The sequence below is a fragment of the Cyclopterus lumpus genome, chromosome 15, assembly GCF_009769545.1.
Source record: "Cyclopterus lumpus isolate fCycLum1 chromosome 15, fCycLum1.pri, whole genome shotgun sequence".
NCBI lineage: Eukaryota > Metazoa > Chordata > Actinopteri > Perciformes > Cyclopteridae > Cyclopterus > Cyclopterus lumpus.
Window position 1 is genome coordinate 7896178 of NC_046980.1, and position 14552 is coordinate 7910729.

At 39.4% G+C, this 14552-nt stretch overlaps 1 protein-coding gene across 2 annotated transcripts in view; it reads left to right on the forward strand.

Annotated features, from left to right (window-relative positions):
- grid1a (glutamate receptor, ionotropic, delta 1a) overlaps positions 1-14552 on the forward strand; it is a 183606-nt gene that overhangs the window by 110688 nt on the left and 58366 nt on the right. For both annotated transcript variants that reach the window (XM_034552247.1, XM_034552246.1), the window contains exon 4: positions 8055-8260. In XM_034552247.1, coding sequence (XP_034408138.1) covers positions 8055-8260 — 206 coding nt within the window. The remainder of the gene's footprint in view (positions 1-8054; positions 8261-14552) is intronic.

The following is a 14552-nucleotide window of genomic DNA, read 5'->3' on the forward strand; positions in this document are numbered from 1 at the left end:
AGGGAGTTGTTAGTCAGGTACAGTGTGTACACACTCACACACTCGCACTTTGAATTGAATTCAAGTGGGCTATACAAACTTGACTTGCCTTTTGGAATACTGGTAGTATTTCTGATCTTCTGCTAAAATATCAACCACAAGACTAAACGTCATTTATGTTACAGTAAAGTTTTCTTCCATAATAACCTTTCAGAAGCCCTAAACCCTAACCCAACATTTAATTTATTGGAAAGAACATTTAATTAAAATAAAAACTTAATGTACTTAATGTACTGAATGTACGCTGATTTATAGTTTTTCCAATAAATATTTACAAAAGTGAAATCCATACAATATCTCCCATGGTCTCCCTTATTTAGTAACTTTTGTTTTGTTTAACGTGAATCCTCATTTTACAGGGCTATGTATGTTGTCCATTCATAAATACAAGGTATATTGCATTGCAAACTGTTCAGAAACTACTGTAATCTTTAGTAGTACTGTACTTCTCCCATCACTGTTAAACATTCATAAGCACAAATAGATTTTGATCATCACATCCATTCCAACTCATGCCGTCAGATCAGTGATAATCAAACAGCAGAATTGAGATTATGTAACTTACCTCTCGGGCGCTCAGATCAGGTGATCTTGGCAAAGCCTTCCTGCCTTTTCTTATCAGCTCTCTTTATGTGTTTAGTATGAAAACATTGTGACATCGCCTTCAAGTCCCTTTTGTGATATTTTTGTCATATTCTCGTACAATGGTGCACAAAATGGAGTACAGAGCTTTTGGTTTAGGTTTGTCAGAAATGCCTAGATTGTAATTATGTACAAGTAATACATTTACATAATGGAGAACATAATTACACAGATACTTATTTTGTCTATAATAATATTTTAACTTTAACTAAGGATTATTATTTTCATAATTGATTAAGATGATAATTCCTTTCTAGATTAATTGTTTGGTCCTCAAGACTTTCTAACCAACAGTCCAAAACCTTGAAGATATTAGTTTTACAGGTGTATAAGATGAAGTCGTATAAACACATCAGAGTGTGGAAATAATGAATTTCTGTCATTTAGGCCTCAAAAAAGCTTTTTTTTTGTTAATTAATTAATTCAGCTCAAATGTCAGAAAAATTAAAAGACTGAGCAGCTTGATCGCCATAATGTCACTGCAAGTGCCTTAAGCCAATCAAAAAATTATGATAAAGTCAGCTGCTTTGTAGCACCAGGCAGCGCTACTGAAAATACTGTCATTATCAAAATGTATGTCAACCATCCTTTAAGTTTGATCATGTTTTGTGGCATGTAAATCTTTTGTTTTATATCAAAAGGAAAAGGCAGTAAATCTGTGTAGGAAACGTGTCTGAAAACTATATATTAGATATGTTCCCTATGTTGTATGTTTGATAGTTGTTTGATTTTAAATTACAATAACTTGACTTCAATATACATTCAGCTGGTTTATAACTGTGATGCTTTCATCATATTGGACAATACAACACACATGAATACAAATAATTAGTTATTATCTGATGAAAGTCCGATGGTGAGTGATTATATCCAACCATCAAATAGCTGTTACAGAACATTAATATATTGGATGAGAAATTTTGTCTGCTGTGCCAAGGCATGTGTTTTTTTCCCTCAGCCATAATCAGATTTACTGATTGACTGTGACTCTGACACTGTGCTCATCTATGATCATCAGAGCGCTCGGTCTCTGCAGGATGATATCACTGCAGACAGAAAGATGGTAGAATTTAATTCTTTCATAGATCAGTAAAAATCATTTCATTTAATTATTTTTCAAATCAGATATTTAAAACTCATACCAAAATGAAAGACTGTCTGAATGAACATGTTGAAAAAGGACATTTAATTTACAGATTCATTAGACGCATGGTTGCTGTACCAAGGTCATCGTTATCAAAGGCGTAATGTAGCAGATAACTGATGGATTTCTGGATTTGGTGTGATAAGGCTGTGTTTTGCTGGGCTGTCATCATTTTGCTGATGGTGCGTTCTAGTCTATAAAAGCAGATGCTAGTAAAGATAGAGCACCTTCTTTCACATAGCCTCAAGCATCACATTACAGCACTACACACGGATAATTGTCCAAAACCTCATTTTCTATATTACACTTATCCAGGCTATTATGACTGTAGTCCATCATATTTCTTTGCTCATTTGATTTTGGATTGTGAGAGCAACACCAGGCTCTGCAGTCAGCTGAACAGCTGTCCTCCGTGACCAAAAGAGCGACGTACAGTAAAGCTCGTTGTATTGAATGAAGTGTGTCAGGGAAGCTTATTAATTCAAGTCTCCGTCAACGCATCAGTTGCATAAAATGCAAATTATGTAAACGACCTCCAAGGCTTCACTTCTTCTCGTTCCATTTGTCATTCCACATTTTTCGTCACAGAATTTGATTCTCTGTTGCGACGGAGCGTGCTCCATAATAAAAGTAACAGAAATAACCTTATTTTTGTGCTGTAGAAAGACGATTTTTTTTTTATTACGACTGCAAAACATCCTTATGTGCTTTAACCTTTTGTGCCTTCAGGCAAATAAGAGAGAACACAATTATATGATTATCCTGTAACAGCCTATTGTTAACCAAAAGACCCTCAATGCATTCTTTTTTTCTCTTGTTTCTCTCTTTCTTTTTTTGACATCGAGAACAGTCCTCCTGTTGCAGCTTTCAGCCACGCTCTCTGCCTGCGCTGTCGGCTAGGCTAATGCCTCTGCTTTATGGTTTGAAAAGGACAAAATACACCCAGTGCACATCAAGGCCACAAAAGTTCATCCCTCCCACTTACCTTGCAGTCAAAGACCAAGGAGCCTCTTGTACATCGTGGGCACTCTTCTGAAAGTGTCCAGGTATCAAATGAACCTTTAAACAGCTGTTGGCTGCATTTAAATGACATCGAGTGCATCCACAGTTTTGGGTTCAGTTCCTGTGGTGAATCAAAAGATTACATTTGACCACGACCAGACAACAGCGGTCAGTAGAATGGCTGCAGATTTAAAACAGACACAACATAACTGTCTATCCGGCCCACACCTTCCAAAATGACTCAACAATTATGGGATGCATTGGCATGGAATGTAGTCATTTATACTGAATCCTTTTGACTTTGGTGATCCTCTGACTTTTCCTTGAGCACAACCGTGAGGTTTACATGTGTTGCTTTTAGTGAAATGTCTTCACAACTATTAGATGGGTTGCATTGACATTTTGTTCACACATTCATGTCACCCTCAGGATGAATAGCAACAACAAAAAGCCATCCCTTCGATTCACATATAGCGCCATCATCATTTTTTTATTTGATTTTGGCTTTGGTTTATGACTAACTAACTGGAAAACCAATGGCATTCCCACCAGCCTCTCACCAGAACTGGCACCCTACTGGTAACACTGTAAATAAGGCTTAACATCAGCTTGTTAGCGGTGTCATTGTGAGCATGAAGGCATTTAGCTCAAAGCACCACGGGGCCCAAGTAAAGCCTCACAGAGCTCCTAGTATGGGTGTGTAGACCCTTCGTCTTGTTTTAAAGGTTTGCAATATATTTTCTGTATGCCTTTTGTAAATGTCATTTAATAGGCGCTCACACTGTGCTCACACTTGTGTGTAAAAGAAGCCAGCTATTGATTATGTGTGGGAGGAGGGACGGTGAGCTGACCGTCTCCAAACAAAAGTTTCTGTAAAATTGCTTTGTCATTTTATGATAACAAAAGGAACATAAAATCTAATCCGTAGGCTCCTTTGGCAGGTAGATCTGCATTTACCTGCACTGGGTAATGACTATGGAGCAGCTACATCCGTCTCTGCCCACCCTGTGGTGTGGGCTTTCTGCTAGAAGAGGAGAGAATTAGGCTGGGATTAGATGTGAGATTAATTGAGTTGCTTTCGGTCCCATGTGGTCCCATGTGGTCCCAGGTGGTTCCAGGTGGTTCCAAATGTAGAAAGTGCATTTTTAGCACAGGTAGGACAAACACATGATATTTTTTACAGAGTTAATGACAGATCTGAGTAAATTAAGCAAGCCTTTTGAGAGCAGTGAAGACACTTCTGTGTCATGGCATTATCTTTCATGCACTTGTATTATTTCATGAAAATGAAAATGAATGCTACATTTAGGCCATAAGGTCTTTCACACTGCCAATTAACTTGCCAGGTAATTTTAGGGATTGATCACACAGGTGACCTTCAGTTAATTGGCTTTCATAAAAATAGAGAAGGAAAGGGGAAGTGGAAAATATAGAAGGAAGGAAGGTGCATAAAGGAAAATAAACTAAGAATAGTTAGCTATGTTATGCATTATATTCAGTATGCATATCCTGTATAGTCTTACACCTGAGAGTTGTCTGTATTAAATCTTATCTGGAAAAGTCTACCAGGAACCATTGAGAAAAAGTGAATCACTATGACTAGGAAATTATCAGAAGTAGGAAATATACAGATATTGTAAATATCTATATTGCTCTATTATTCTCCTCAATGTTGATTAATCATCTATGCATGGCCACACAGAAAAGTACTTACCCTTTTTGTGAAAGGGTAAAATAATTGATAAGACCTAATTTGCATAGTTCTGTGTTGATCCTCAACAATTTGGTGACAAAAGTAGAACATGTCTCGGGACAATTTTCTGATTCTCCACAGATTATTTTAACCCTAAACCTGACCTTATTTAAAATGAATATATATTTTTTTTAAAGTTGAATTTTTACCCTACAGTCTTGCGGAGTGTTTTTTTTATTGTATTCCTGCATTATTTTCGTTTTTTTATTATTATATTTGTATCATTCAGTTTGTTGCATTCTGGTCCGACTGTCCCTCTTCTAAACACACAGCATACCAAAGGTATGCCAGCTAGACTTGGGAGCAAAGTAGGGCAATTCATTTTATTCTATACTCCAACTCGCATGGCGGTGTTGTAAGCCAAAAATGCAATCACCAGGCAGTATCTTTGAGACCCGGGCTGAGAGAATAATTGAGTTTGGGACTGTAACTCCAGCCACTCTGGACATTCAGACCGGACTGCTTATATTGGAACCATTTTGTTGACGGGGCTTCCCATTTTTCACAGTCTGTGAAAAAAAAGTCTAATAGTTTTTTGCCAGATGAATGGACCACAGTTAAATGACAATAATATATGTAGACCTCCTCTGTCCAAACAATGCATAACAAATGTGAAAGCTTAGTTATCGTTTTAGTTTCAACAGGCTCCACTAAAACCCAAGTCAATCTGTAAATAAAGCAGAACAACATAAATTGTTGATCTGTAAAGTTGTGCAACAGCAGAGATAGTTTATTCCTTTGCAGTGTGTTTGGTTGCTCTGTCTCCAGAGCTCAGTTCATAATGCATAATGTACATAATTAGATCTACAGACAAAGACACACTGTATGCCCTCATATCTTCACCAACTTTGTGTAGGCTATCATCTGTTTTCCATTTATTCAGATAGTTAATATACTCATATTTACCTCAAATACCTTAACTGTGTTTTAATGTATAGACCTGTAGTCAGTAAAAGGAGGGTTGATTCAAACAGAAGCAGGTATTTCTCTCTTTCTGCCTTAATTGCTCCCGTCACATTCAGCACCTGATACATTTCAGATTTTTGCAAAAACAAAAATGTGTACATATAATTAACTGGTGTTATTGTTGCAAGCACGACTCCTCTCAGTTTTGAGTAAACACAGGCTGGTAGCGTAGCCATTTCTCAGGGCTTTTCCGCTCGGATTGCAACGCAGCGTGACAGCTCAGTAAAAACCTCTGAGCCCTTTGATCATGAGATGCTCATTTCTGCATCGCTCCGATCCAAGAGGGAGTCCCACTTTAGTTACAACTTGAGTAAGATGGAGCTGAATGGAGTCTTAGTGCAACATCATGTGCTCTTCCTTCGCCCCCCCCCCCCCCCCCTCCCCCATCTATCTCTCTTTGTCCTTTCAAAACGGACACTGTTCAAGCAAAAGATAGGTAAGAGAATACTGAGTGAGTTGCCATGTGGAGCGAGAGAGCAGGATGCTGATACATGAGGGGCGAAAAAGTTTTGATATCTAAAACTTTCAGAAAGCAGATTTGTGTTCAGAAATGACGCTTGGGTAAACGTGTCCAGAAATCAGACCTTTAATTCCACGTTAATCCTCTTTACTGCAGCCCTGTCCATGGCTGACGCGGTTGCCTCGTGGAAAAGCCTGCTTCGGGTTTTGGAACGCTGCCTTTGAAGGCCGATACTTCTATTGGGGTCCTGGAGTAGTTTTCGCATGAATGTTTACCCTTGACACCCCCATCGGATTAAAAACTCTGTTTGGTTGTTTCAGTATGTTTCTTCTATTTCCCTTTTGGGAGATACATGGTTTTCAGCCAACCGCAACATTACTTTTTTTATTCTGCTGAATATAGTTCTTGTCGATTGAGCAGTTCTTTCGATTTCTCGTGTTTTTCCAATCTGAACGGTGTTGTTGTTGAAGGTGTTAGTGAGGCCCTGCTCGGTGGATTCACGTGGCATTGCGTCTGTGTAGGTTCATCCATTTATGCGGGTTGTCCAACCTTCGTTCGTGTGAGGACTCTCGAAGACATCGTGCTGCGATAATGATGTTGAAGGAGCCTCTTGGATAAGTTATAAACGTCTTGAACTCCACAACATGCGTATTTGTGTTCATGAGTTTATGTGTTTGCTTATTGAGTCGTCACAAATGTGCAGAAGGTTTTGAACCCTTCTATCTACCATCTGTACCATCTGGGTTTCGTATAACGGAGATGGCTCGCACTTAAGAACACATTAAATAGGAAATCAGATTATATGTTTAGTCAATGTCGCCACAATGTTGCAGCTGAAAATTGTATATAGAAATTATTGTAGCCAAAATGAATTGCAAGGGTCCAGCCGTGGGCCCGGAGGAGAGGAACTATGATTAACTTACGAATTGTGTTTGTGCTCTTCCAAAAGGTGGGATTACACCAACGATAACTGTTTCAATTTGGAGACGAAGAAAACAAAGAGGGATGATGTGTTTGGGAGGCAAAGAGGTTTCATAAAGTGCTGCAGTAAGAGTTTTGTCGACACTTCAAACATGATGAATGATTTAATTTCATGTTTTGTTCTGCCTTTTGAACATTTTTATTCTGTGAGAACTTGTATTACCACCTCCAAAGAAAATTGCAATATGGCCGGGAAAACCGAACGTTGCATCTAATTCTTTATGATTTTCTTCATGTGGTACCTCGTCATATTGCTGTCTCACTTTGCCGTAAGCTATAGACTGAGAGACAGGGGCCACGTACCGATGGGTTAATTCACTGCTCACACCAGGTCGAGAGCTTCATTAGCCTAATTTCTAGTTTTTTCCCAGAGCATTTAAAAATGACCACGTATTAGATGTTGTAGGTCTGTATGTGTATTGTGCGTTTATGCAGCCATATGTATGGTTGAGCCAGTTTGCCTTTCCATCCCTCTGTGCATCGCCTGTTCTGAGCACTAAACCTCCAGAGATGCAACAGGGGATAACCCACCCACCCATCCATCCTTCATCCTTACACACACACACACACATACACATCTATTGTGGATGCAGGGAGAGATGTGACCTTCAATTTTGCCTAACCTCTCTTTAACAATGCGGCATGCTGCTGGGCTGTTGCTCATCACCAATTGGTATCGGTGTGCTTATTATGAGCCCTCTGCTGCACAGCACCTTTAAATGTGTGTGGCTTCTTGAAAGTGGTTTCCTATATAGCAAACACTTACACACACACTTTGTTTTCTGGGGATAGCAACACCTGCCTGCCGTTTCATATCCTGTAAACCTCAGGAAACAGAAAGACAGGAGTGCTTGTTGTGTTTTGTCACGCTTCAGATCAGAAGCAATGAACGAAACTTGCCTCAAAGCTCCTGGAACAAAGCCTAAAGATATAAAGTGCATGCAGTTGCTGAAATTACAGGCTGTTTACCCACACTTCTGATTAAATGCTTCCTTTTCTGTCTCCGTCTGTTTGTGTTTACGTATGCTTACATCACTCATTCTCTGTCATTTTTTCTCCTCCTTTAGACATCCGGGGTTTGCAAACCTTTATGGATCAGGCGTCTCGGCTGGGTCTGGATGTGTCCTTGCAGAGGGTGGACCGCAACATCAGCCGAGTCTTCACTGACCTATTCAACACGATGCGCACTGAGGAGCTCAACCGGTACCGGGACACTCTGCGGCGGGCCGTGTTGCTAATGAGTCCTCGTGGTGCGCAGGTGTTCATCCACCAGGTAGGCTACATTGCCTTTTTAATACTTCAAGCGATCAACAACACAAGCAGTTAGATGGGGAGAGAGACAGACAGAAAACATGTATTCAAGAATGATGATGACCCACAAAGTGAAACATGTTCGCCCTTTCACCTGGAACTCTAACACCACCCTAGTGAACCTTCACTTAATAAAGCAAATAAACAAGATTCAGACGCTTTTCTCCACCGTGTGGAGTTCTGACCCAAAGCAGATGGCAGAGATCAGACTGTGTGTGTTTTGCCTTGGATATTGATTTGGCCAGAATAAAAACCTCATTCAGGTGCCAATATTCTGCATCAAATGTTACAAATATATCCCTTGATAGTAAAACATTCACTCAGCCTTTACTGCACGGCCAGTGAAATGAGTTGTGTGTAGTGCACACATCCACACACTGCTTATAACCCCAGGCAGAGTACAAACAACGCACAGCCACAGATAATGTTCATCTTTCTAAGCTCAAACTAGTGCTGCAACACACTATTTGTGTGACTGATCTGTTGATTATAATTTTGATACATTTATTTTTAATCTGATGAACAATAGATTACAACACAACCTTATTGTACATCTTACTGTTATTTTACATTACAAAAAAATCTAACAAAATAAAATAAAAGGGTATTGGGGATGAAGCAATGCACTGAGAATAAAAGGGAAACTAATATATATTTGATCAGATAATACTCAAGTTTCTGTTGAAATAAAGGATTGACAGATTTGCCAGTTTTGACAGACAAACAACCGTATTATTACAGAATAATTTAAAGACGAACAGAAATACCTCCTGTCCATTGTCTTTCTGTTTTTGTGATGGATCAATGTAACCAAGCATTAGCTTTATCATAGCTTTATCAGGGGTCAGGCTACAATGATCCATCACAAAACAGAGAGAAAAAAGACGGTTTTAAATTAGAACCTGTAATCTCGTGTTTACTTCTGCATTTCTCTGCGCTCTATCGTCTATCATCTCTGCCTCAGCATTTTTCAAATGCTTGCTCCAGAAACAAAGGTGTGGCATTGGCCGGCTAATTGCCTCCACCTTGAGAGATATTGTCACGTCCGATGCGTCCAAACTAATCGATGGTGAAATTCATTGCCAACTTTTGTCAGAATAGATTTAATCGATTAGTTGTTGCAGCCCTAGGTCATACTATCCTAACACGGACACCATTCCACAGCATGTTTGCTAATTCTAACAGTTGGAATCAGGGGAAGATGAAGTAGTTACTACATCCAACTCAAGCTTTAGTACACATTTGTTCCTTCTTTCATGTCACCTTACCAAGTTAAAAGTAATTTGTTAATCAGCTGTCCTCTCTTCAAAATGCTTCACAAAAGATGAACTGCTGTGTCCATGACTGCCTTGAATTCCAGTAAACCTAAAGTATATTATATGTAATGACAACAAAGAGCACATTTGCTCTCCAACAGTAAGGGCAGACAGAAGTGGGAGATGTTCCTGTCATCATCTGTAGGGGTTTTACTCATTATAACCATGTTGAATAACTTTGCACCATGGTGCTTTGGCCTGATTGAAGAACACGCCCGCTTGGCATTGACGGTGTTCACGACAGTAAAAGATACGGCAACATTAAAGCGACCCGAGTGTCTTGATCTGCCCAATAAACACGTCACAGTCCAACACTTTATCTTCTGCTCGTCTGGCAAAGACAGTGAGACAACACTGAAGATGTCCACCTCAAAAGAACAATATGGACCTGAAATACAGGTCAGTAGACACGGGGTTATAGATAAAAGTTACACCTCCTTTTTAACAGTAAGCTCTTCACCATGTCGTTTCCATGTTGAAATAAATAGTTTATAACCATTTATGATGGTTGGCATGTCAGCTCTCTAGGCGTCATGTTTGCTACTCAACTCTATGATGTAAGTATATCCATTTAGAGGGAGTAGACAGTGTTTCTCATGTTCTAATATATTGTAGAAAAAGGACAGAAACTAATAGTCAAAACTCTCCCTTGTATTTCAATTAGCCTTTTCTATATATTTTACAATTATTCTAAATTCACAGGTTGTGAATACACGTTGTATTCATAACAAACTTTGGTCTTCTGTTTTTGCTTCCACACACATACACTGTCATAAATTTAATAAAATCTTGCCAGGTATATTCTTCGTCTTTCCTTATACAAATTAACACGAGGCATCTTGGAGCATATCTCTCAAATCCAGCTGTGAATATGGAAATATATTACAAGTGGTCCAGATTAGTTAAATCCTAGAAGCTTCATTAATACTGTGGTACAGTAACTGTTGTCAGGGACGTACACACTCCCCACCAGAGAGATACTGAAGGAGAAAATGTAAATATGCTAATATCTGATAAAAGAATGATAATGGTGCCTTGGAGGGTTAAGTACTCATAAAGTGTCTCGCATGAGAGAAAAAGTAAAGTTTCTTATGTGACTGGAAGTCGACTGAATGGTAACATAAGTGTGAAGAAATGTGTTTAATTAGTAGGATTCATAGTCTTATGTATTAAGGCAGTTTTTAGTATTTTTAGTACAACTACTCTACGTTCATCAGTATAGCTCCTTACCATAGAGACCTGCTCTGTTTATGGCTCTTCTCCGAATTTGTCATATATTTCGTATTTCATAATTTCTTCAGATCGTTTTTTTCCCCCTCCTTAATTTCTGTTCTACTGTAAACTTCTAAACGTTCTAAAGCCACTGACATGCATGTATTACTGAACAGGCCTGCATAGAAGCATACCGGTCTACAAAGAGATGCACATCGGCTGCAAAGACGTTGAAAGCAAAATGACCCCAGAATGTTGCAAAAACGACTACAAAGGCACGGAAACAATTACAAAGAGATGCACATCGGCCACAACATTATGCATGATTACCTTAAGAGACTTGGGATGTACCTTGTGTGTCTCTTCGTAGTCGTTTTGCATCACTCTGCGGTCATTTTGCATGTCTATGAGGCAATTTTGTGTTTCTTTGTGGCCAATGTGCATCTCTTTAATTGCATCCCCGTTTCCCTCACTCGCTTCTTTTCCTTGCTCTTTAGAGAAAACAAGGACATATGCATTTCCCCCTGTTGCGTCACGTGAAGCTGCGTCCGTTTCTGTCTTTAAAAGCTGGAGAGACTTTAAATCACTGTACTTATACTAATAAAGATGCAGTTCTCTCTGCCAGAATAGAGTTTTCTTTAACCTGTTGAACAAACTGCACAGAGTATTTATACTGTGCTCTGTTGCTTATAAGCGCCGGACCAATTTCTTATTTATTACTTATACACTTATATGACTGGAAATTCTAATTTTGAAGTCATTTTTAAATAGCCCAGAGTATAATTATGGTTTCTCTTGAACACTGGAATTATTTGGACAAAATTGAAATGACATAACTCCGACAGTCCGGAAGGATTAGCCTGAATGGAAAATGACGATAAAATATGTTAAAAGTGTTTCTGCTGACAGACAGACTCTCCTGCTCTCTCTGACTTTATTGTATCCATAATAAGTTATCAATGGAAAAAAAAAACAAATTATGAAAAGACAATTATTTCTAATAAATTAAGAATTTTCTTCTTTTTTGTTCAGACCTAAAATGAACATATTTAAACCAAACGGTGAATCAGAAAACTAATACAATATAAAACTTGAGTTTAATCTGTGATCTGTCTTCACTCCAGTTTAAAATGTGATGTTCAGATACTCCGTCTGATCAGCTGCAGCGTCCAATCAAATACCTGAAGAAGGAGGCGCGTCGGCTTTTAAAACACTTCCTGGAAGGCAGTGCTCCTCAGATCGACCCTCGCTCCTCAAAACGACAACATGGAGACAAAATGGCGACAAGGAGACACAATACGACTACAAATGACTCAGGCATATCTCTCAGTCTGGGTGTCTTGTTCCTATGTAGAGGGGGTGGGTCATCTGTGCCTCGAGGCTCATTTTCCTCATAATCCTTCAATGCCTACTTATTTATCCCTCTACAAGGTCGTGGGGAAGGGGGAAATGTCTCAATATGGATTGGGAAGATGAACCCTTGTCAGGCCAACAGTTCAGTATTAACGTAGCTGCACTATATTCAAATATTCTTTATTTCCATGTTCACCTGACTAACATTAAAGGACATAAGTGCATCAGCAAAAGTAAATTCTGTTCTCTTCCGTTCTAAAAGCGCTCTACTTCCCCGAGTAACATATTCTGTCACAAGTCAGTTGTCACTTCCCCAGTCTACTCTCAGGCCAAAGTCATTTCTAATACTTTGAACAAGATGTATGTCATTGACAGTGTGTGCGGTGTTATGCTGAAATTCTGGGCCGCTGCCGTCTCCCGTCCAGACAGTTGCCATCTCGCGTCTCGTTCACTTTGGCTATGAGAGGATGTAGCGTCTTCTGTCAGCTTTAGTGCCACCCCGTTCCTGACACCCAACAACTCTCTGTTCCCTTTCTGATAGGGGAACTTCTCTTTAGTCACGAAAGCCTTGTTAGAGCGACATAAAGAGGAATTTTAGGCTTTTAACTGTCCCATTTCTACGTCCTTGGCTGGATTAGTGAGCATTTGCTAAATCACTTATATAAAACGATGCAAATTAAGGTACAAAAATGTGACACATTTTATGAGGTACCAAAGTCACTCAATGAACTGTCAGCGGTACAGCTCTAAGCTATGAATCCTGTAGACACACAAATTAGATTTCTGACTCTCTGGGTTTTTGCTCCGTGAGATAGTCATTCACTTTCACCGACGTTGATTAAAATGCTTTAAGCAATTTAAATGCCAGTACTGAATGTGGATTGTGAAACTAAATAGTATGCCTTACAATTAAGACGAATGTCTATTAAGATTACTTTGAACATTTGTTGTGTATTAGAAAGCGATTTTTTCCAAGTTGCAGCTATCCATTCAGTCTCATAGATATATATATATACAGACCAAAACTCACACTTTTGCAATATAAAACAAGTGGAATGTCTTCTTATTCGACTGCATTTCGTCTCTGTGCTTGCGGGACAGTAGCCTCCTAGAGGTGTTGATGTGAATGGAAACGGAATGGGTGGTGTCAGTTGGCATGCCAGCTGTGCAGGCCCGTTGATGGATGCAGGAGAGAGGCTGGGTGAGGTCTGCCCTGTGAGGCAGCTACCCCAAGCTACAAGAGTGACAAGCGCTGCTGCCTGCTGCCAGGGAACGTGATAGTGAGAAAGAGATGCTGCACAGGGTGGCAGGAGGGTAAAGAGAGGGAGACAGGAAGAAAAAGAGAGCCCAAATAAGAGGGATGCAATGGCCGGGAGAAAAATACAGGACAGGAGGGAGATGGATGTCGGGAGGAAAGGTCAATGACGAGAATGAGGTGGGGAGCTCATCCAACATAAAGCACTTCTGTGTGAAACAGTAATGGGTGAAATCTAATGGAAGAGACGGCAGCGAAGAGAGACAAAAAGAGTGCTGAGAGACCGGAACTGCGAGTATTATATCTGATAGACGGTACTTATTTACAAAGAGAGGATTTTAAAACCGGTAGATAAAGACGACTTCTGTGCGAAGAGATAATTTAGGTATGAATTTAAATGGCTGTAAGCATTTCAATATACCCTTTGAAAGTGTGAATGCAAACCCAGGTTGCATATGTGGATGAGGTGAAAAATTATCTAATTTTGACAGTTTTTAAATGAGTTCAGATGGAAGGAGGTACAGTCTGTTTTCCTTAGATTGGAAACGTTATGAACTTGAATTAAAAACCTTCCTCGGGAGCTTTTTTTTCTGTTTCTAATTAGCATCTGACAAACGTAATGAGTATTTGTCTGTATCTCTATCTTTTTTTATTTTTCTCAACAACCGCTCATCTGTTTGACTTCACACTTGGCGGGTGTATTGCTTAGGACCCAATGAAGTGCTGTGTTGACAGCAAACGTTTGAACAATGGTCCATAGGGGACATACTGTATTAAACACTCGCAGAGTAAATATCGCAGATTGAAAAGCATCTATCCTGGAAAAATGCACTTGTTTGTTTCCGTACTTTGTATTTTCCATTTTGATTAAAAGCTGTGTTTAAAGCAGACATGCCCAGACGTGTCAGCAGTGCTCCATGAGAACTGCTGTAGGATTCAAGAGACTGAATGATGACCTTCCACTGCTAGACTGTAGTGGATTGTAGTGGATTCCTATTGCTTTCTTTTAGCTGTTGCCCTTGAGTATTTTTCCTGTTTCCTTAAATTGCCACTTTCTCTCTGCCAACGGAAACGTCTTGTTCAACGTCCAACTATTTAATGCAAAGGGTAATAATATA